The sequence below is a fragment of the Cannabis sativa genome, chromosome 9 (genome assembly GCF_029168945.1).
Source record: "Cannabis sativa cultivar Pink pepper isolate KNU-18-1 chromosome 9, ASM2916894v1, whole genome shotgun sequence".
Lineage (NCBI taxonomy): Eukaryota > Viridiplantae > Streptophyta > Magnoliopsida > Rosales > Cannabaceae > Cannabis > Cannabis sativa.
The window spans coordinates 9,700,040-9,721,607 of NC_083609.1; the positions used below are offsets into that span (position 1 = coordinate 9,700,040).

At 35.9% G+C, this 21,568-nt stretch overlaps 2 protein-coding genes across 2 annotated transcripts; one reads left to right on the top strand and one right to left on the bottom strand.

Annotated features, from left to right (window-relative positions):
* Window positions 1-11,061: 11,061 nt before the first annotated feature.
* LOC115722962 (uncharacterized) lies at window positions 11,062-14,162 on the top strand. The gene is made up of 11 exons (XM_030652355.2): window positions 11,062-11,430; window positions 11,542-11,589; window positions 11,741-11,920; window positions 12,053-12,119; window positions 12,244-12,308; window positions 12,661-12,739; window positions 12,880-12,998; window positions 13,095-13,174; window positions 13,357-13,426; window positions 13,507-13,584; window positions 13,676-14,162. The coding sequence occupies exons 1-11, from the start codon at window positions 11,212-11,214 to the stop codon at window positions 13,739-13,741; spliced, it is 1,071 nt and encodes a 356-aa protein (XP_030508215.2). The 5' UTR covers window positions 11,062-11,211; the 3' UTR covers window positions 13,742-14,162.
* Window positions 14,163-14,408: 246 nt separating this feature from the next.
* LOC115722961 (protein PUTATIVE RECOMBINATION INITIATION DEFECT 1) lies at window positions 14,409-21,324 on the bottom strand. Its single transcript, XM_030652353.2, has 9 exons — window positions 20,613-21,324; window positions 19,721-19,830; window positions 19,454-19,617; window positions 18,740-19,051; window positions 17,484-18,447; window positions 16,678-17,389; window positions 16,297-16,580; window positions 15,562-16,210; window positions 14,409-14,835 (listed from the first exon to the last, which is right to left on the bottom strand). The coding sequence occupies exons 1-9, from the start codon at window positions 21,150-21,152 to the stop codon at window positions 14,623-14,625; spliced, it is 3,948 nt and encodes a 1,315-aa protein (XP_030508213.2). The 5' UTR covers window positions 21,153-21,324; the 3' UTR covers window positions 14,409-14,622.
* Window positions 21,325-21,568: the final 244 nt, after the last annotated feature.

Genomic DNA, 21,568 nt, shown 5'->3' on the forward strand with positions numbered 1-21,568 from the left:
ATTTAGACAGAGATTTCCAAGCTACACTCACTCGCTAGATTGGCGAGAATGAAATATTTGTTAAGTATAAATAAAGAGAGACACAATAATTTATAGTAATTCACACCCTATATCGCGATAGTAATGAAGCTACGTCTACTTCGAGTTTTAATTTCTCACGAGATAGTATTAAAGAAAAATGGCTAAGTGTTTTAGCTCTAATTTCTAGAGAGAGATGTTCTGACCTTTTGGGTAGTTTTCTGAATGTGAAAAATAAGCTAGAGGAGCTCTCATTTTACAAATGAAGGAGGTTCTTGAAAATTAAAAAAAAAAAAATCAAAATACGAAAAGATCTAAATTGGTTAATTTTGACCGTAGATGATGAGCTAACGGTCAAAATTAATTTCGAGTAAGCTGAAGCTTATTTCCATAACTCCCTTGGAGGTTTTGAGATTGATAACTTTAGAATTGTAATTGAAGTGTGAGACACGACTTGATAGAGTATTGAAGTAGCTTCGAAATGCAAGTAGTTAGACTGATATTTGCAACATAACAAGTTGCAACTCAAAAATTAGTTTGACTAGCTAAAATAGGCTAAGAAAGATTAGTTTACTAATGTAATCTGCATTGACCTAATTGGTTATGCTCACTCTAATTTTTTTTTTTTTTAATGTCTTAATAATTCATTTAAAATACTTTTAGAAAATATGTATTTATCCTATAATATTTGCGGCATAAATAAATAAGTTTTTAGTTTTATACACTTTTTTTAGTGCAAGTTTTATACAATTAAATATGACATTTTTTTTCAACGGATTTGATTCTTTAAATTATATTTGTGTTATTTCCGTCACTATTTTTCTGCTAAATTATGTTCTAACATAGGGGTATTTGCACATAAATACTTGATATTTTAGATATTATGCATTTATATACCACATATTTTTTCTTTTAGCGAATTAAATACCTAAAATTACGTTACGATACTTTCGGCATTACCAGTTCGTTAAATTCTATTAAAATATACTAAGTTGACACGTGTCGGCATATTAATGGTCCACTCATATATTTTCAATAAAAAATTATTATATAATTTTAAAATTTGTTAAACTGTAAAGAAAACATAAAAAAAAAATGTGTTTTTTTGTTAAGTATTTTTCAATAAAAAAATTTATTAAATAATGTTGACTCAGAAATTTAGACAGAGATTTCCAAGCCACACACACTTGCTAGATTGGCAAGAATGAAATATTTGTTAAATATAAATAAAGAGAGACATAATAATTTATAGTAGCTCACTCCTTGTATCGCGGTAGTAATAGAACTACGTCTACTTCGAGTTTTAATTTCTCATGAGATGATATTAAAGAAAAATGGCTAAGTGTTTTAGCTCTAATTTCTAGAGAGAGATGTTCTGACCTTATGGGTAGTTTTTTAAATGTGAAAAATAAGCTAGAGGAGCTCTCATTTTATAGGTGAAGGAGGTTCTTGAAAATAGAAAAAAAAAAAATCCAAAATATGAAAAGATCTAAATTGGTTAATTTTGACCATAGATGATGAGCTAACGGTCAAAATTATGGTCAAAATTAACTTCTGAGGTTGATGGTTAATTTTCTGAGCTCGGGTCGCGGCGGCAAGACCCGCTTCGGGTAAGCCGAAGCTTATTTCCATAACTCCCTTGGGGTTTTGAGATCGATAACTTTAGAATTGCGATTGAAGTGTGAGACACGACTTGATTGATTATTGAAGTAGCTTCGAAATGCAAGTTGAATTGCGTCAATTGGATCAATATTGAGTGAATTATTGTCGTTAAACTAAATAATGTTCTAGGCCCAACGCGCATGTTGACATCCCAGTGCCCAGGTTGACATCCAAAGCCTGTCAACCTGGACGTTGGGCGAGTGGAAAAATATTATGGGGATGTATTTTTTGATGTCTAAGTGATATTTTGACATCACCTAGTCCATTTCTATGTTCTGGCAAAGCGAGTCACCAGTTCCCGGAGATGTTGCTGTTCTACAGAAATGGGAGACTCGGAACTCCCATTTTTGAGTAGTTTATCATGTCATAAATGAGAAATGTGAAGTTGTGAATTCGACTTCTCTAACTTCATGGCTCTTATGTTGGAAATTATTTTACCAGGATCTTAGATCTACTCACAAGTATGTTGATTAACACCCTAAATATGAACTTCTAAAACGATTATGAAATAAACACATATAAAGTATGAGAAACCTTACATTGGGTGCAGCGGAATAAAATGTCTCCTTCCGTTCAGATCTCTAACCCTTGTATCCTTTCTGTCGCAGAGTATTATCAAGATCTGAACCTGGATCTCTTTCTCTCCTTCTTTAGAGCTGAAACTCCTTGTTGAATGTCTTTCTTCACGATCTTCCTCACTATGATTGAGGTATCACTTGCTGTGTGTGGGCACTACTCTATCACTAAGAGGTTCGAAATTAAAGAGGGAAGAAGAGAGTATTGGTGGCGGCTAGGTTAGAGAGAGAAGGCTCAGGTTTTTCTCTGAAGGAAATCAGAAGTAAAAGTGTAATTTTCCTGAAGCCTTCACTATCTATTTATAGCATTCCACTAGGGTTAGGTTTGAATTATTTGGCATTAAAATAATAAAAATATCAGATGAAAAAACCTATAAAAGTGGCCGGCCTAGGCAATGTGGATTTGGGCCTCACTTTTTGCAATTTTGCAGTTTTATCATTTCTGCATCTCATTTTCTCAACAACGCCAATTTTCAAATTCAACCATTTAAATGCCAATTCTAACTATTTAATAACTATAAATAATTATTAAATAATATTGTCATTTATCATATTTATTAATTGAACCATACAAAGTATCATAATTAACAAATATGCCCTAAAAACTCTTTCTTTACAATTTCGCCCTTACTTAGTGAAAAATTCACAAATAGACATAGTCTAGTTTGAGAATTATAATTGATTAATCAAAACCAATTAAATGAGTCTTACAAGTAATATTATCTCAACTAGTGGGGGGACCATGGGTCTATATAACCGAGCTTCCAATAAGCAGATCAAGAATTTATAACCTAAATTCACTGACTTATTAATTCTTCGTTGAATCCAAGCATAGAACTTAGAATTGCACTCTCAGTATATAGAATGCTCTATATGTTCCACCATGTAGACACATCATTAGTTATCCATTGTTATAATCCTAATTTGATCAATGATCCTCTATATGAATGATCTACATTGTAAAGGGATTAGATTACCGTTACACCCTACAATGTATTTTATCCTTAAAACACTTAACCTCGTATAAATGATATTTCAGCTTATGTGAAATGAGTACTCCACCATTTATTTTCGTTTGGTCAAGCTTGAAGGAGATCATCCTTTACTTACTATTCGCCAGATAGAAGCTATAGATTCCATGTTTATGTTAGCGCTCTCAATTGCACTACCGTGTTCCCAAAATGTTCATATCACCCTGACCCAAAAGTAAGCTTAACTAACAAATCAAAGAACACGAATAACCTCTTGAGATTGAGCCTAATCATAACAGGATTAAGATCATTTGATCTAGGATCAACTAGGCGATATTGACTTGAATAGATATTACGGTAAGTTTAATAAATCTAAGTCAAAGTTCAATATCGGTCCCTTCCGATGCATACTCCATGCATCCAACCTGAGCTTTACTTTAACCAATGCTCTGGAAAGAACATAGCATTTCTCCAAATGCAAGTAAACTCTGTTGTAGATTATCATATCAGTAAAACCCTGTGTCTGATAAATCTAGGAATCTTTATTCACATAGTCATGTTTACTTTCCAATGTGTTGAGAACACAATAAACAGGATCAAGTATGTGAAAAGGGTTTCAGATGAATTTATAAATCAAATAGACAAGCAATTGATAAGATGAACCAAAACATACACAAATGAATGAAAAATACTTTTGTTTCTTTATTGATGTTGAATAATATAGATTACATTGAAATGGAGTTTTATTTAGGGCATAAAACCCAACATCTTAGTCATTATGAATAGCTAGATGAACAATCGAGATGGAATCATAATCGGATAAGCAGAACCTAGGGCATCAGGCCATATGTCAACTTGGGCATTGGGTGCTCATTTCGGGGCTCCTAGGATGTCCCTTTAATACTTCCAAGATTCTAGAACTTGAGGACCAGGTCTCCTATCCTGTTTTTGACCATTTCGGAGAGAATGCTTGGAACAAAATTGGCATTTGAATAATCAAAACCAGTGCACCAAGTTGGTTGTCAACTTGGGCGCTAAGCCAGCACCAGGTCAACCTGGGCAATGGGCTCAGTTTCCAGGCTCTCGGGTTTATAGTTTTCTCCCCAAGTTTTTTTTTATCTTTTTTAATTCAGATGACAGAAAAAATGTCTGAAACATTGTTTAGAGAAACTGATTAGAACTGGTCTAGGTTGATAATATGTCAACCTGGGTGTTGGGTCTCACTTTTGGCCTCCTAGAAGTTCTGTTTAGTCCTTGAAAATAGTTGATCTTAATCTTTGTTGAAAATGGAGAATATGCCTTGAAGAGTTCTCTGAAAAAATCATTGAAATGGCCCAGGTTGACAAAATGTCAACTTGGGCGATGAGCCAGGCCCAAGTGTCAACCTGGGCGTTGGGCCTCTGTTCTAGGAGTGTAAATGGGTCAGGTCAGATCTGATCCGGCTATGATCCGACTGTTGGAAATTATTTTACCAAGATCTTAGATCTACTCACAAGTATGTTGATTAACACCCTAAATATGAACTTTCTAAAACGATGAAATAAACACATATAAAGTTTAGTAAACCTTACATTGGGTGCAGCAGAATAATATGACTCCTTCCGTTCAGATATCTAGCCCTTGATTCCTTTCTGTAGCAGAGCATTATCAATATCTGAACCTAGATCTCTTTCTCTGATTCTTTAGTGCTGAAACTCCTTCTTCTTGCTGAAAGTCTTTCTTCACGATCTTCCTCACTATGATTGAGGTATCACTTGCTGTGTGTGGGCACTATTCTCACACTAAGAATTTCGAAATTTCAATGAAGAAGAAAGAGAGAGGGAGTGGTCGGCCAGATAGGGAGAGAGAAGGCTCAGGTTTTTCTTTGAAGGAAAAATAGAAAATTTAAGTGTAAATTTCCTGAAGCCTTCACTATCTATTTATAGCATTCTACTAGGGTTAGGTTTGAATTATTTGGCATTAAAATAATGAAAATATCTGTTTAAATTCCCTACAAAAGTGGTCGGCCATACAAAGTGGATTTGGGCCTCACTTTTTGCAATTTTGCAGTTTTATCTTTACTGCATCTGATTTTCTCAAAAACGCCAATTTTCTAATTCCACCATTTAAATGCCAATTCTAACTATTTAATAACTATAAATAATTATTAAATAATATTGTCATTTATCATATTTATTAATTGAACCATACAAAGTATCATAATTAACAAATATGCCCCTAAAACTCTTTCTTTACAATTTCGCCCTTACTTAGTGAAAAATTCACAAATAGACATAGTCTAATTTGAGAATTATAATTGATTAATCAAAACCAATTATATGAGTCTTACAAGCAATATTATCTCAACTAGTGCGGGGACCATGGGTCTATATAACCGAGCTTCCAATAAGTAGATCAAGAATTTATTAACCTAAATTCACTGACTTATTAATTCTTCGTTGAATCCACGCATAAAACTTAGAATTGCACTCTCAGTATATAGAATGCTCTATATGTTCCACCATGTAGACACATCATTAGTTATCTATTGTTATAATCCTAATTTGATCATTGATCCTCTATATGAATGATCTACACTGTAAAGGGATTAGATTACCGTTACACCCTACAATGTATTTAATCCTTAAAACACTTAACCCTGTATAAATGATATTTCAGCTTATGTGAAATGAGATCTCCACCATTTATTTTCGTTTGGTCAAGCTCGAAGGAGATCATCCTTTACTTACTATTCGCCAGATAGAAGCTATAGATTCCATGTTTATGTTAGCGCTCCCACTCAATTGCACTACCGTGTTCCCAAAGGACTCGTTTGGAACGTCGTATTAGGTCGCATTGTATTGTATTGTATTATATTGAATTGGATTATATATCATATTTTTATATAATACTACGTTAAATTTTAATTTATACTAAAATATTATATATTTAGGTGTCCATAAAAGTTAATACCACATATAGTTTTACATAAAAATATTGCATAATATACAATTTAATACAATACAATACAATACAATACAATACGATCTAATACGGCGTTCCAAACGAGCCCAAAATGTACGTATCACCCTGACCCAAAAGTAGGCTTAACTAACAAATCAAAGAACACGAATAACCTCTTGAGATTGAGCCTAATCATAACAGGATTAAGATCATTTGATCTAGGATCAACTAGGCGATATTGACTTGAATAGATATTACGGTAAGTTTAATAAATCTAAGTCAAAGTTCAATATTGGTCCCTTCCGATGCATACTCCATGCATCCAACCTGAGCTTTACTTTAACCAATGCTCTGGAAAGAACATAGCACTTCTCCAAATGCAAGTAAACTCTGTTGTAGATTATCATATCAGTAAAACCCTGTGTCTGATAAATCTAGGAAACTTTATTCACATAGTCATGTTTACTTTCCAATGTGTTGACAGCACAATAAACAGGATCAAGTATGTGAAAAGGGTTTCAGACGAATTCATACATTGTGTACATATAATCATGAAATAAATCATGTGAACCATGCAACATTAAATGTTAAATCTGATCTATATTAATAAGTAAATCTGATTATATTGAAATGAGTTTTATTTAGGGCATAAAACCCAACACCGACTTGATCTAGATCATGTATTGTAAGGATCTGTCCCATCCCGCCCCGACCGCTAGATCAGATACTCGAATCGGATCATATCCGACCCGACTTATTCGGATCAGATTTGATCTGACCCGACTTATTCGGATCGGATCTGATCCGAACCGACTCTTTTTTTTTTTAAGAATTTTAATATTAATTTATAATTTTATATCTATTTTAATTTTGTATTAGTATTATTTAATACAAATAATATGTTTGATATTGACATGTATTAATAGATTGTGTAAAGATAATATATTTTCAATAAACTCTACCCCAACAACAACTACGGGTCAGGTTCGGGTCCAATTTTGGGTTTGGGTCCTAGTTTGGGTTCGAATCAGTGTCCTAAGTTTTGGTTCGGGTCTCGATTCGGGTCCAAGTTTGGGTCTAGATCCGAGTCTGGGTCCCAATCTCGGTCTCAGGTCCCGGGTCTGGTCATGGTCTTGGGTCTCGAGTCCGGTTCTGGGTCTCGATCTGGGTTCGAGACCAAGTCAGGTCTAGGTTTAGGTCCAGGTCCGGGTCCTGGTCCTGGTCTCAGGTCTTAGGTCCCAGTCTCGGTCCGGGTCTCGGTCCGGGTCCCTGTCTCTGATCCAGGTCCGGGTCCAAGTCCCGAGTCTTGAGTCTCGATCTGGGTCTCGGGTCTCGATCTAGTCCCAGGTCTCAGGTCCCCGTCTGGGTTTGGGTCCCAGGTCCCAATCTCAGCCTGGGTCTGTGTCTAGGTCCGGGTCCGGGGTCGGAGTCCCAGACCAGGTTTGGGTCCCGGGTCTCGGTCCCGGTCCCAGTCTGGGTCTGAGTCCGAGTCTGGGTCCGCGTCCGGGTCTCGGGTCCCGATTCGGGTTTGGGTCCCTGTTTCCAATATAATTCTTTTCTTTCTAAAGACTCATTAAGCGACCACCGAATTTCACTCTCCTCCTTCCAATCTCGTGTGCCAGCAGGTAACTTTTACGAATAGTCAAGCTTCTGTTCCAGCTCTTTTATGGCAGTGTCAAGATTAGGAAATTGAGATCTATTCCATTGTAAAAGAGCAACTCAAGTAGCCCTAATTTTCTTAAAAATTCTAGCGGGGGCCAAAACTGAACCACCGAGTTCCAGGCATGGGCAACAACCAATTTACTCCTTTCATCCCGAGCCCATCCTTCTTCAAACTTGAAACTCCTTTTAAATTTGACATTTGAAGCTACCCAAGTATAAACACAGGGGCCTATGATTAGAATTTCTCTTTTGGGAAGAACACAAAACACCTTTTAGGAATAAGTTGATCCAACCAACATTAACTAGCCCCTTGTCTAAGGCTGACTTAATGTGGCCCTTACCAGAGCAATAGTTATTTCAAGTCATCTTATCCCCTTGGATAGACAAATTAATTAGACCTCGAGACTCCACCAAATTGGATATAAAGGGTAAAAACTAGTCTCTTCCCTTAAAACCTTCTCTTTCAAAAATATTAAGCACAAAATTAGTATCACCAATTAGCAACCACGGGCAACCAAACATATCACCCAACATCATAACCTTTGACTAAAAATTCTTCTTCGCATGAAAGTACAAGGGACAATTAACACAAGTGAGGAGCCAAGGCTGGGAGGGAGGGTTCGAATAAACCAGACCAAAGATTTGATTACGGGAGTAAGAAATACTTTCAAAAATAAAACCATATTTCCAGGTCAAAATAATACCTCTTGCAACACCAAAACAGCAGGCACAAAAATATTAAAATAAAAATGAAGTGAATTAAGAATACATACCACGAGAGTAGCATCAACTTTAAGCTCAGTTAGAAAGATGAAATTAGAATGCACGGCCAAACTAGGGACTTTAGCTCACAAACTGTAAAGTTCTACCCCAACCCTCTACAGTTCCGAGCCACACCTCTCATGGCTCTTGTGGAGGATGCAATCCATGCTCCTCCACAAGGGTACCAACCTGAGACGACACACGAGCCCAATATCTTCAATCAAAACCGCATCAGTCCCATGAATGCTCACGTCATTCAACCTGCTCGCATCTCCCATTCAACAAAATGGACATTGTGGCTAGCAGAGATCGACTCATTATCCGAGCAAACTTCAATAGCAGTCTTTGCATCGCGACTCTTATCATTTTTGTCCCATTAGAAATTACGAACAACACTTGGGTGTTGTCAAAGGATCTTCAAAGGTTTAAAACATAAGGAAGAAGAGGCTTATGGGACCTTCCTTTCCTTAAGAGGTGTAGTTCTCTTTTATTCAGATTGGAAGTAGCTTTGGCTCTAATATCACCTCCTAAGGCTCGAATCTCATAAAAGTCCATCTCACCAAACTTTTTTAATTCTTGTAAAACGGTTTCTTGTGCCTAAAAAAATTAGATCGTGCACTACCTTCATCTAATTGAAAATTAACCTCTTGCCCAAAAAATGAACTAGTTTTAAATCCATCCAGTATGTCCAAGGCCTTCAGCCCAATAAAATCCTTTCCAACAACATAATGCCCACCACGAGAAGGACCAGGCCCAACAACAAACAACCCCCGACCCGTACCATTAGCAAAAGCCATGTCATCACATGGATTCAAAATCTCTGAATCATTTTCTTCAAGGTTCAAAATGGTCTTCTCTAAATTAGGCAACTCATTAGAAGGCTTTTTTCGCTCTAAATTTGAAAACCCAACACCATTACCAGAGACGACAATGGGTGTTTCACGCATGCTAAATGAGTTTTTGGCCCTCCAAACCGTCAGGCAACCCGTACGAGGACTAGTACGGAGCCCTGTAGTCGTTGTCAACGTTTGCCTTGAAGCACACAGAGGCTTAGAGGAAGGAACCCTAAGGTTAATCGTCCCAGATACACACTCAACTGTCACCGGCGACGAAGAAATCAACTTGGGTTTCGCCACAGACATTCAAGGAAAAATCCTGAGAAGGAACAATCTTTTCACCAGAAAAGACATCCACATAGGGAAAAGAAGCAAATAACCATGGTCCGAATATGGGAAAAGGGATCCCAAAACTGTTCAACACCGTGTCTGGGGAGGATAGAGTACAACCACATCGTTGATGCCTCAGCCAGCCATAATGAAAGCATAATATTCCTATTTTCTCATATTTGAACTGTAACCATCTTCTAACACCATTTCATAGGTTAAAGAAACATCTTGAGAAGAGTGGTTTAGCAATATCGATCTTAACCTGAACTTTGAGCCATTTGGCCTAAGTTGCATGATTATCCTCATCCAACTCAACCACTATTACCTTACAAGCAAGGGCTCCCAGGGATTTTCCATTAGCAGTGGAGAAATACTCATGAGGGAGAAGATGAATCTAAAACCAAAGACGAAGAGAACCAAGCGAGATCACGCCTGCATCACTCGAGGTTCAAGCTTGGAGAACCAAAGTATAACCTTTAACACACCATGGACCATTCTCCAGAGCCCAAACTCTATCCTCATCATGTTCAAAACCAAAGTTAAAACAGTTAAGGTTCATAGAGTCTTCAGCAAATTTAACCACAACAATCAGGCATTTCCAAACAGTAGCCACAAAATCTTTCATCGAACGTTCATCCACCATCATAGGAGCCACCTTTTTCCTGTACAGACAAAGGCTAGTTAGAATTTTGATAGAGGTATCACAAGGGGTCAAAGATATAATGGCATCATTAAAGGGAACACACCTACCCTTGTTGCACACGTTGGAGGCATTAACTAACTCCATTACCAAAACAACAAACAAACAAACAAAACTACCAACCACCTAAACAACCACTAACTAATTCACTGCACGAGAAAAAAAAATATAACAAAAGCAACCTTACCAACAAATCATAGCTTCAAGACCCACAAGGAAGACAATAAAGCAGTGGGAGGAAAAGGTAACCAACAAAAAGGAGGGGATAGAGACAAAAGAAAAGAAAAGCTCGAAAATGCCAACACAATAAACAAAAGGTCAGCCAAAGCCCTAAAATAAAAGGAACAAATAAGCCAACATAGGAGAGAAAACAAGGCAAAGACGGGGAAAGAAAAACAAACGAGACACACAAGAAAAAGAAAGACACAACACACAAATAGAAAGAAAAGAAAGGGATCACGAAAAAAATCAGAGGACAAATAAAAAGAACGGAAGAAGAAAACTAAAAAAGGGCTAAGATAGGGGATGAGAATAGTAGAAGACTATACTTCATTTTTTTAAGGTGACATAGTGACGGAAGTAATGAAAATGTAACTTAAAGTATTTAATTTGTAAAAAAAAAAAAGATATAGTATTTACCTGTATAAAACTAAAAACTATGGTATTTATGCTTAAATATTCTTAAGGGAGAGAGAGTAGAAAAGAAAAACCCTGAGGCAGAGGGCACCTTCCAACTCGCAAAACCCTTGACAATGGGGAAGAAGAATAGACGAGAAGCAGAAGTTGATGAAGAAGAAAAAACTGAAGCTAAGCAGGTCGAGCTTCCCAATGGAGATTCTTACCAAAAGAAGAAAAAGAAGAAAAGGGATAAGCAAGAAGAAGGGCTCAAACCCAAGGACATACCTACAGTCACCATAGCCTTGCCGGGTTCTATAATAGACAACACACAGTCCTACGAACTCGCCACCCGAGTATGGAGTATTCCTTTTCCTGTTTCTGTTTAGTTTCTGGGAATATATTAATTCGAATATTTCTGTTCGTTATGGTGATTTTCTTTCTCTCTTTTTTCCCTCAAACCGCAGTTGGCTGGTCAGATTGCTCGTGCCGCAACTATTTTTCGAATTGACGAGGTTTCATTTCTGTATTAGTTATTCCATCTGATATTTTATTGCTTATTGAGCAGAAAAGATGATTAATTTTAGAATGGATTTGTTGGAATTAGTATATATGCTGTTGGAATTTATGGTGAGTGAAAAATTGATAAGTATGATTACTATGCAGGTGGTAATATTTGACAACAAGAGTAACTCTGAAAATAATTCTAGCTACTATACAAATCCAGATAACTCGGATGAGAATGAAAGTGGTGCAGATTTTCTTATAAGAATCTTGAAGTACCTCGAAACCCCTCAGTATCTGAGAAAAGCTTTATTCCCTATGCACAGTAGCTTAAGATTTGTGGTAAGAGAGAACCCAAATGCTCAATTGCTTCAAAGTTTTATTTTTGTTTCTGCCATTGTTGTTTAGTGTTCAGTGTTCATTTATTGTTGTTCATGGGGTGAACAAAGGTTGTCTCTTGCTTGCATTTTGCAGGGTCTGTTGCCCCCGCTTGATGCGCCACATCATCTGCGCAAACACGAATGGGGTCCCTTTCGTGAAGGTATGCTTATTTTCTATGAGGAAAGTTCAGTTTGTAGTTGAGGTCATGTTGTTTACAAATTTCCTTATGATCAACTGGAAATGTTATGGCTTATGATACATGATGCTTTGTTGTAAATTCATAGGTGTCACACTTAAAGAAAGAGCTCCAAACTCGTCGGGAACACTAGTTGATGTTGGTTTAAATAAGGTATTGCCATCTTCAATGGCTCTCTTAATTATTGAAAGCTTCATCCTTTGTTTATTTTATTATTATTGCTATTTTTTGTAATCTCCTCTTTGTATGTATGGCATTGTCACTACTTCTTCTGTGTAAACAGTAAGCACCTAATGTTACTTGTCCCTTAATTTCATCTACCATAATTTTACTTTCCATCAGCATATGAGATATTAAGATTGTCCCCCAGTCCCTTTTGCTCCTACTTTGTTTCTTATGTAGCTTATTCAATATTCCCACATTGGATTTTTGAATTAAAACAAAAAACTCTAACAAGAAAGTCTTCAATAGATCTGTTTTTATGGACACAGTGCTAAATATGCAGAATTTCGTTATTGATCAAGTACTCAATCCTGGAACGAGGGTTACCGTGGCTATGGGAACTGATCGGAATCTGGATGCTGGTAAATAACTAATTTTAGCCTTGCAAAGCTGTCTTAAAGATTTCAAACTGTGTATAGACTTGTGATCTTGTTTTTCTAATTTACAATAATTCTGTTTAGTACGATCCCAGCGAATTTAGTTGCTTGTTTTTCTTTCGTAGATTCAGTTCGTCAAATTGTTTCATCATCTAAGCCCAGGGAAGAAGCAAACACATATTGGGGTTACAAAGTGAGATATGCTTCCAATATAAGTTCAGTATTCAGGGAATGCCCATATAAGGTATTGTGCATTGACTCAATTTGCCAGTGAACTGTAGATAGATACTAACCTTAAGAATACATCATTTCTTGATCGGCTTATTTTATTAATTCGTAGGGAGGCTATGATCATTTGATTGGAACCTCAGAGCATGGTTCAGTTACTAAATCATCTGATCTCGTTATACCTACCTTTAGGTATGTTTCCAATTTCAGTTGTAACTAAGTTTGTTTTGCTGAATCTGTAAGTGCTGCATTTCATTGGCAGATGTGATTAAAACTGTGTATAAATATTTCTTGCACATCTAAATGTTTCATGTTTGGTTTCAAAAATCCCTTTCTTTGGTTCACATTGTGATTGTGTGTGTCTGATTTGGTAGGCATCTATTAATTGCTTTTGGTGGACTTGCTGGGTTAGAAGAGTGCATTGAAGAGGATATGAATTTAAAGGTAATGTTGTCTTGAGAGTTTGGTAATTTATAGTTGCACATTCGATAGGAAGTTTGAAGATTTATTGTCCTCATTGGTAGGTAAAAGATGCGAGTGAAATATTTCACTCATATTTGAACACATGTCCACACCAGGGAAGCCGAACAATTCGAACCGAGGTAGTATCAGTTTTCTGCATATGTCAGTTACTCATGAAACATCTGTATCAAAATGTGCTAATGGTGCATTTTTCTTCATCTTCATCAACAGGAGGCAATCTTTATCTCTCTTCAATATTTCCAAGAACCAATCAGTAGGGCTTTGGAGAAAATTTAGGGTTCGAGTAAAGCCAACTAATTGCAGAACTTGAGGAACTTCACAACTATGTGACTGATGTCGTCTGAAATATGAGTGGCCTATGCTTTCTCTGGAACCCTAACTTGGCTACTAAGGATTTTGAAGATCAAAAACTTTGGTGTCAACAAGATGAAGACACAACCCATTTCTTTTCAATCTTGACAATTTTCCTCCAAAGTCATTGGAAACTTGGAATTATCGGTTTTTTAATTTGGTGGGAGGTTTGTCTGTCTTCTCAGTCAAGTTGATGGAAGATTACTATTGTAGGGTCTTTTGAAAATCATTTTGTAATTGGATTTCAGTGTAATTCAAGTTAACTATTCAATTTGGTTTATTTGGCTGGATGTACAAATTACATGATTATCATATAATTAGAGAAAATTGAGACATTTCAATTACACTCCAATTAGCCCCGTGAGTGAGTACTGTGTAATCACCAACTATTTTGCCAAATATAACAACATGAATTTATACGTAACCACAACTTCACATTTAAACACAGAATATAGTAATTACACTGATTTCCAAACATGTTATACCCTAAAAAATATTATATTCTTGGTAATTTCAATGACAATTCGTTCTCTTTGTCCAAACAAGAAATTACATATAATGAAACAGCTCGTGTTCCATGTGAAACATAGTAATACTGTGAATTAAGTAAGCACTATGGTTGTAGATACACAACATTTTTTTTTTGAAAGAGGTAGTTACACAACTTGAACTTCTATGATACTTTCTTTGGTTTGTACTTTGTAGTATATGGGAAACAAAAGTATATGAATTGTGAATTAATTATTATTGTGTTTATGGCTTAAGTTTATAACTATGATTGTCCTATTATTAGTTATCATCTCACCTTATTCTATTGTTAAAGTTCTAAAAAACGACTCTATTTCCACCAACAGACTCTTATTCCTTGAATAACTATGTTGAGATGACATCAAGTAAATAAGATACTCACAAAAATTTTCCAAGTCATCGGACATTGTGGTGATGCTCACCTTCTTTAAAATATGCTCATTTTCACAATCATCATTTGTGTTGTCACTATATAATCGTTTTCTGCAAGCCTGTAATATCCACAAAATCATGGGGATGAGTCTTACTCTATAAACGAAAGGAAAAAATTGGAGAGTTACAAATGTATTGATAAAATAAGAATGGAGACAAAAGTAATATTTTACACCAATATTAATATTCAATGTAATATCGAGTCAAACTTATTTACTAAAATGAACTCCCTATTCTTTCTTTCTCAATCTTTACTGATAAAAATTACATGTCAAGATTTGTTTTTATGATGGTGTGTATTGTAATTACAATATTCTTCACGTATATTTTTAAATCTTTTTGAATAATTTACAATATCCACAACATTCTTGATATTCTTCTACACATATAACGGTAAACTATTCAGACTCTTTCATCATATGTGGACGAAAAATACAAATTGGTGGTTCTATTAATTACTTTTACACTCATTTTTCTCTTGCACTCTCTTTCCTTTCCAACCTAAACAATCTTTTCTTCTTCTTTTTCTTCCAATTTAAACAATATACTTTTTCTTGCCTCTTCTCCATTCTACCAACCTATTAATTATTTTACCACTCATTTTTCTCTTCCACTCTCTTTACTTTCCAACCTAAACAATCTTTTTAGTATTACTATTTACACAATAAACTTCTTTCCTCTTTTCTACTCTACCAAACATTAGATTAGTATACGAAAATCAACATTTATATGTATATAATATATAGCAAACAAAAATCATGACATAGAATAAAAAGAATTCTCACCTGAAAGACCCGACTTAGACTTGCAATGTGTTCTTCCTTCAACAATCCAGATTTCAGTAGCTCTTGGAATAAAACTACAATCTCTGAAGTTACATTACCGGACGTGAGGTTTTCGATGATGCCAGATATACAGTGATCATCAAAAACAGACCTCAACCAGACAGGAATCTTCTCCAGTTTTAGCAATGCAACAGCAACATTAACAGCAGCCTTGTGCTCATTAACAAAAGATTTTGAGGCTAAACATGGAGCTGACATAGACACTGTCAACTCTTCCACTATCACTCTACTCCAATTGTTTGGTGCGTTTTGAGTTTCACATCCTATAATCATCGACAAACTGAGGCTGCAGTTCACAGCCACCAGATTGTCACTGTAGAAAACCAAACCCTCTAATATGGTGATGACAGACATTAGGTACTCGGCAGAACACTTTAGCTCCTCGCCTTCTCTGTTTATAACATCTGATATTCTGGTGAACAACTCTAACAAACAGTATGAAGCTGCAAGCTTGACTTGGGGGGACCCGAAATGTATCAGTCTGCACAAGTCATGGCAAGGGATTCCAATCACGGAAAGTGGTTGCATCCTATCTGGTGGATCAAAGAAACTTTGCCAATCAATGGTTCCTGGTAGAACAGCATGCAAACTATAGGAATAAAGGAATTAGCTATTGTACTTATAGTAATAGTTGGTACTACTACCAAAGTCATTAACCCAAATAATAGTACAAACCTTCTTAAAGAGAAGTAACTAAGTAGAAGCACATATAGTAAATGCTCTCCATAGCTTGATGATCCCTCGGCATGGTCCACCAATGCAGGCCCTTTTAGACATGCTTCGTGGATCATGCTGTCGATTGTAGAGATCAGAGAAGAATTTAAAAGTATGGATTTTGAAGCTTCTATAAGTGCATTGCTTGTTGAGTGGTTCAAAATTAAGGAAAGAATTCCAAGGACTATAAGATTATTTTGAGTCCAATTTCTAGCAGGCTCGGAGCTGATATAGTAGTCCATCAACTGCAGTAGAATGACATAGAAAACTTTGATCAAGCTGTCCGAAACTGTGAGTGATTAGAGAGAAAAAACAAAAAACAAAGAAAAAATTGCTACTTACCTTCATAATCACTGCAAGCCATATTTCATCATCAGAAAGAGTTTCGGAGTGTACTGAAGATAATATGTTAAAAATCAAAACCAACACCGGCGTGGATATCTCTGACGACAATGAATGTTTCTTTTCACTGTAAAGAGTATAAAGTGCATTCCCAATATTATTTAAGAATAGTTCATCTGAAGCAGCTGGAGAAACATTGACAATTTTAGTGAGGAGATTTACTAAAGAAATTATATAATCTTCTTCAACTTCTTCCTTGACGAGCTTCATTAGTAAGCATGTGAGTATCCTTGCCCCATAGTTATCTCCCGATGCTACTAACTCTGCAATTGCTTGTATATTAAAACTAGAAGCATTCTTGTTAAATGTGGTGTCAGAACCATGTGAGATATTACTTCCACAGAACTTGAGAATCTGATCAGATAACAGTTCGCAGCATTTTTCTTGTTGAAACATCCATTTCAATGCTATTGGATGAACTCTTGCAGAAACTAAATCACATTCATAATCATTGACCAGCTGGAACAAAATCCTTTCGGCCTCTGGACTGTACTGGATTTGGTAGCTCACTTTAGCAAGACTCCTATAAAAACTATACAGAAACAGAAGTCTCATTACTGTAGATGAATCGGTAGCCCGATGTTGGAAATTTCTACCATTGACAAAAATATATTCTTCCAATGAAGCTAAAACCAGCTTGTCATCTGCAAGCCTGGGGAGTATTTAAAGATGAACATCAGATAAATGGCAATAGTGAATGTACTTCAATAACTGCATTATAATGAGAGAATAGCTGGCTCAATTACCTTTCATCATATAAAGAACTACCCAATAAGATTGTCAAAATGGCAGATTGAGTAGAAGATAATTCCAAGTTATTGGAGCTCCTTTGCCCGAGTAGAAAGAGCAAATCAACAGGATCAGATGGTAAACTTAAAGCAACATCTCTAATAGATTGGCCAGAATCCTTGTCCAGAATAACATCAACTAGTGAACTGAGTACCAAATATACTTTCTGTTTCATCTTATCTGTTGGAAATAAGCCTAAACATCCAAAGGACAAACTGAACCAAGAGGATGACACCAATTTATCCGCAAATTCTGTTGTTTGTATGTCAGAATCCCAAATGAGTATTGAATGAAATGTTTCCAGTACTATTAGAACTGTTTCCTCTTCAATCTCCTTGAAGAAAGTTAAAAACCAAGGTAACAGATGTACTACGCATATATCAACAATGCAAGTTCGAAGTTCTATGTTACTGGTATCAGCAAATTTTTCATCATGACTGTATTCAAAAACCTCCTTAAGTAGGTACAAAGAGTGCAAAAGTTGACAGGAATTTTTGTCAGGAATACTGAGACAAGTTAAAACGGTATATTGTAATGCTTCTTTAATTGATGTTGTGAGACTCAAAGTTCCATGAGAAGATGGAGATTTTAAGAGAGACACAAAGATTAAGCAAGCCATTGTAAATGTCTCTGGAAGCATATCTATCTCTCCCCCAGCATGCTTTCCAAGCATCCTTGTCAAAATAACAACTATTTCTTTTATTTGAGAAGCAGATGGTATTCGAGGACAGTCAGAAATACAGGTCCATATGAGCTTTAGTGTATGCCTTTGAGCTGGATGAAAAGGTATTTCAGCCACATATTGCAATACTGGAATTAGAGTGGAAAAACCAACAAGAAGTCTCTGCTTGAAGGCCTGCTTAGCTGTAGATAAGAGATCAAGTACCTGGAGGCAAGATTTGACAACTGGATCTTTACAATCTGTTCATCAACAAACTTTATCAGCAAAGAACTATATTTCCTGGAAAGAACTTTATATATAAGCCTAATAATACCATACTAATTGTTTCTGAGCAACCAATTAATGAATAATGGTTCACAGTATGAAATTAAGAAAATTTTGGAATACCAAACCAATTGTTTCCATCAAGTTTAAGAAGTGATCAAAGAATTTTAGTGTCTCTATAACTGGAAATACATAAACATCTAGACTAACAGTACACATTGTCATATGTGCTTCTTAGTACTTAATATCACTCAAATTTTTACTCACCTGATAACCTTAGAATTTCAAATACATAATCTGCAATGTTATCTTCCACCAGGACTTGGATCTGTTCAATTGAAGTACCTTCTGAAGTCATATAATGAATCAGCAAATTCACTGTACCGATTTGAACTTGGCTATCTGTTGAAAGCAGTGGACCTTTGATGGCTTCAGCAAATAAAACATTCAAAGGTGATCCATCTCTTCCATCTTCTGCTGCTTGCATTACGCTATCTGCTTCATTTGTATACAAGCTAGTTGTTTCAACTGCAAATGCATTTCCAAATAATCCCCTCTGTGCCAATACCGTCAAAAGTGCTACACAAGTAAAATTCAACAGATTTAGTCACACACACCAAAAAAAGGATATTTGAAAAAATTCAGTCCTAGAAGTTTTTATTTTTTTTTTGCTAAACAATTTAGTCCTAGAAGTTGAATGATGAAAATCACGACCACATACAGAGCTCGATTTATTAAAATTCTACATGTATCAAGATCTCATCCTTACAACTTACAAGTCCAAATATATAAATCAATCCAGAAAAGAATACTAAAATGAAAGTTAAACCGTTAGTGGCATTGATTTTTGAGCATAAATTTGAGGGTGACATAACCGAAAGAGGGCGATAAAATTTGATTTCACTTTCAGTCACTAAAAAAATCATAAAGAAAAGAAATCAGTTATGGAATAAGATATTGTAGAAGAAATTGACAACAAACCTACACAATTCAACCGGACATCGTCAACTTGAGTCTTAACTAAGGCCTCTAATGACAAGTGCAACAGCTTAGGACAGAAGGTAGACAAAATATCATCTCCATCACCATCCTGGAGAAGTAATAATCTGTACAAAACAAAAAAGATCTCTCCACGAATCTCATCGCTGTGTTGTGGTAGAAAGAAAAAAGCATTATTAGACAATACCCTATGATTTGGTAATGGCCAAAGAGAAAAAGAAAGTTTTGATGTTTTGCTTCGTTTATTACCTTGGCAATTGAAGACCTCCAACCAGATTGGAAACAAGGTGGCATTTATCTCTAATGTGAGCATAAAGATCATCTTTCTCAAATTTTAAGAGAATGCCTAGACAGTGAAGCTGCAATTTAAGAAATATTAAGATTATGTAACAATATTATATACTCTAGCATATAAAAAAAACAAAATATAGTCCAATTTTGAGACAACCATTGCTAACAAACCTAAATCTTCCACTTCTTTTTCCATTTTAAAATTTAACAACTTAAGCATCACTTACAATCCAAGTGGAAATTACAAAATTTACCCTCGATTTCTGTTAGAAAATAAGTGTTTTAACACTATTTTAAGTGCCCTTTAAAAAAATGAAAAAAAAAAAACAAAAACTATTTTAAGTGGCCCTTTGAGGCTTTTTCCCGAAATCCTTGCTTTTCCATGCATAGATTTCCTCAATTTCTCCAGTGACGAGTGATAAACTAAGTATAAAGTCTAAACCATTGCACTTCACAATTTTCTGTAAGAAGATTAGCTCAAATTACAAAAACAAAAAACAAAATTTGACCAGAATTAGAGAAGTCACTACGAAAACTTAATTCTGCTTGAAGAAATTTGATGTAAGACTGGCAATTAAAATGAGCTCGAGCTTTGAAAATAATTAAAATTTTCACTTGGAACCAAAAATCTTGTTTCTCTTTTCCGTAATTGCTAGTAACAAGCAAATTTTTCTAACCTACTGCACTAATTCTTAACAACAAACAAAATTTATAGGTACGAATTAATAAACAAATTTAGCAATGGAATTACAGATTGCAGAGCTCAATTTTAAACACCACGCAACTCCATGCAATCGAAGTCTCGTGATTCGCAAAAGCTACAAGAAAACAAAATCCAAAGCCACATTACCATATAAACCTGACGCCGACTCCAGCACAAGGCACCGGAAGATAAGCGATCGGAGACCCTAGCTACGAAGCTTCCATGAACAGAGGAGTGTTCGGAATCGGCAGAAGCGCACAGAGCAGCGACGAGATCAACGATCTGGCGAGCGAGGGGAGCGTCATCGAAGGAGGAGAGAGCAGACACGAGAGGGGAGACGAGAAGAAGAGGGTGGAAAGAGAGGAGTGAGCGGAGGAAAGGAGGTTGAGAAATGGCAATGGAGAGCTGAGAGAGAGCGTAGGAGACATGGAGAGTCGGAGAGTGAGGTTCGGAGATGAGGTTGGAGAAGCAGATGAGACAAATTGAGCCGCCCTCATTGGTTTGGAGGATCATACTGGATCTGTGACCTTGCGAGCACGATGATGATGGTGATGATGTCGTTAATGGCGGTGGTTGGCTTGAAACGCAGTGTCGCAGATGATCTTGGTGGTGGTTGTCGTATTGGCTATCTTCGAAGTAATGGGAGTAGTCTTGAGGCTCCTCCTCCGCCGTGTCGTTGAAGTACATCTTTTCTTCTCCGGAAGAGTGAAAGAAAGCGCGCGCAAAACACAGAGAATAAAAGGGACAATATAAATTCGAATTTGAATTTAGAAGAGATTTTTTTTATAAGAATTTGGAAGATAAATTTTAAAATAAATATTAAGGGCATGTTTGGTTGGAAGGAGAAATAGTAGGATGGTGGAGACTTTAGGAGACCTCTTTAAAATAGATGTATTGATCCACTCTTATCTATTTCGGTATCTAAAAAACTATTTAGTCCATTTTTTTTTTATGATCGTATATATTATAGTTATTTAAGACATCTGACAAAATTTTGATAAATTCGGAAAAATTTAACACGTCAAAAACAGTGTTCAAAGAGTTTGTTGCACGCGTGACTTTTTTATTTTATAAGCGTGTAAAATAGACAGTTTAGACATTGA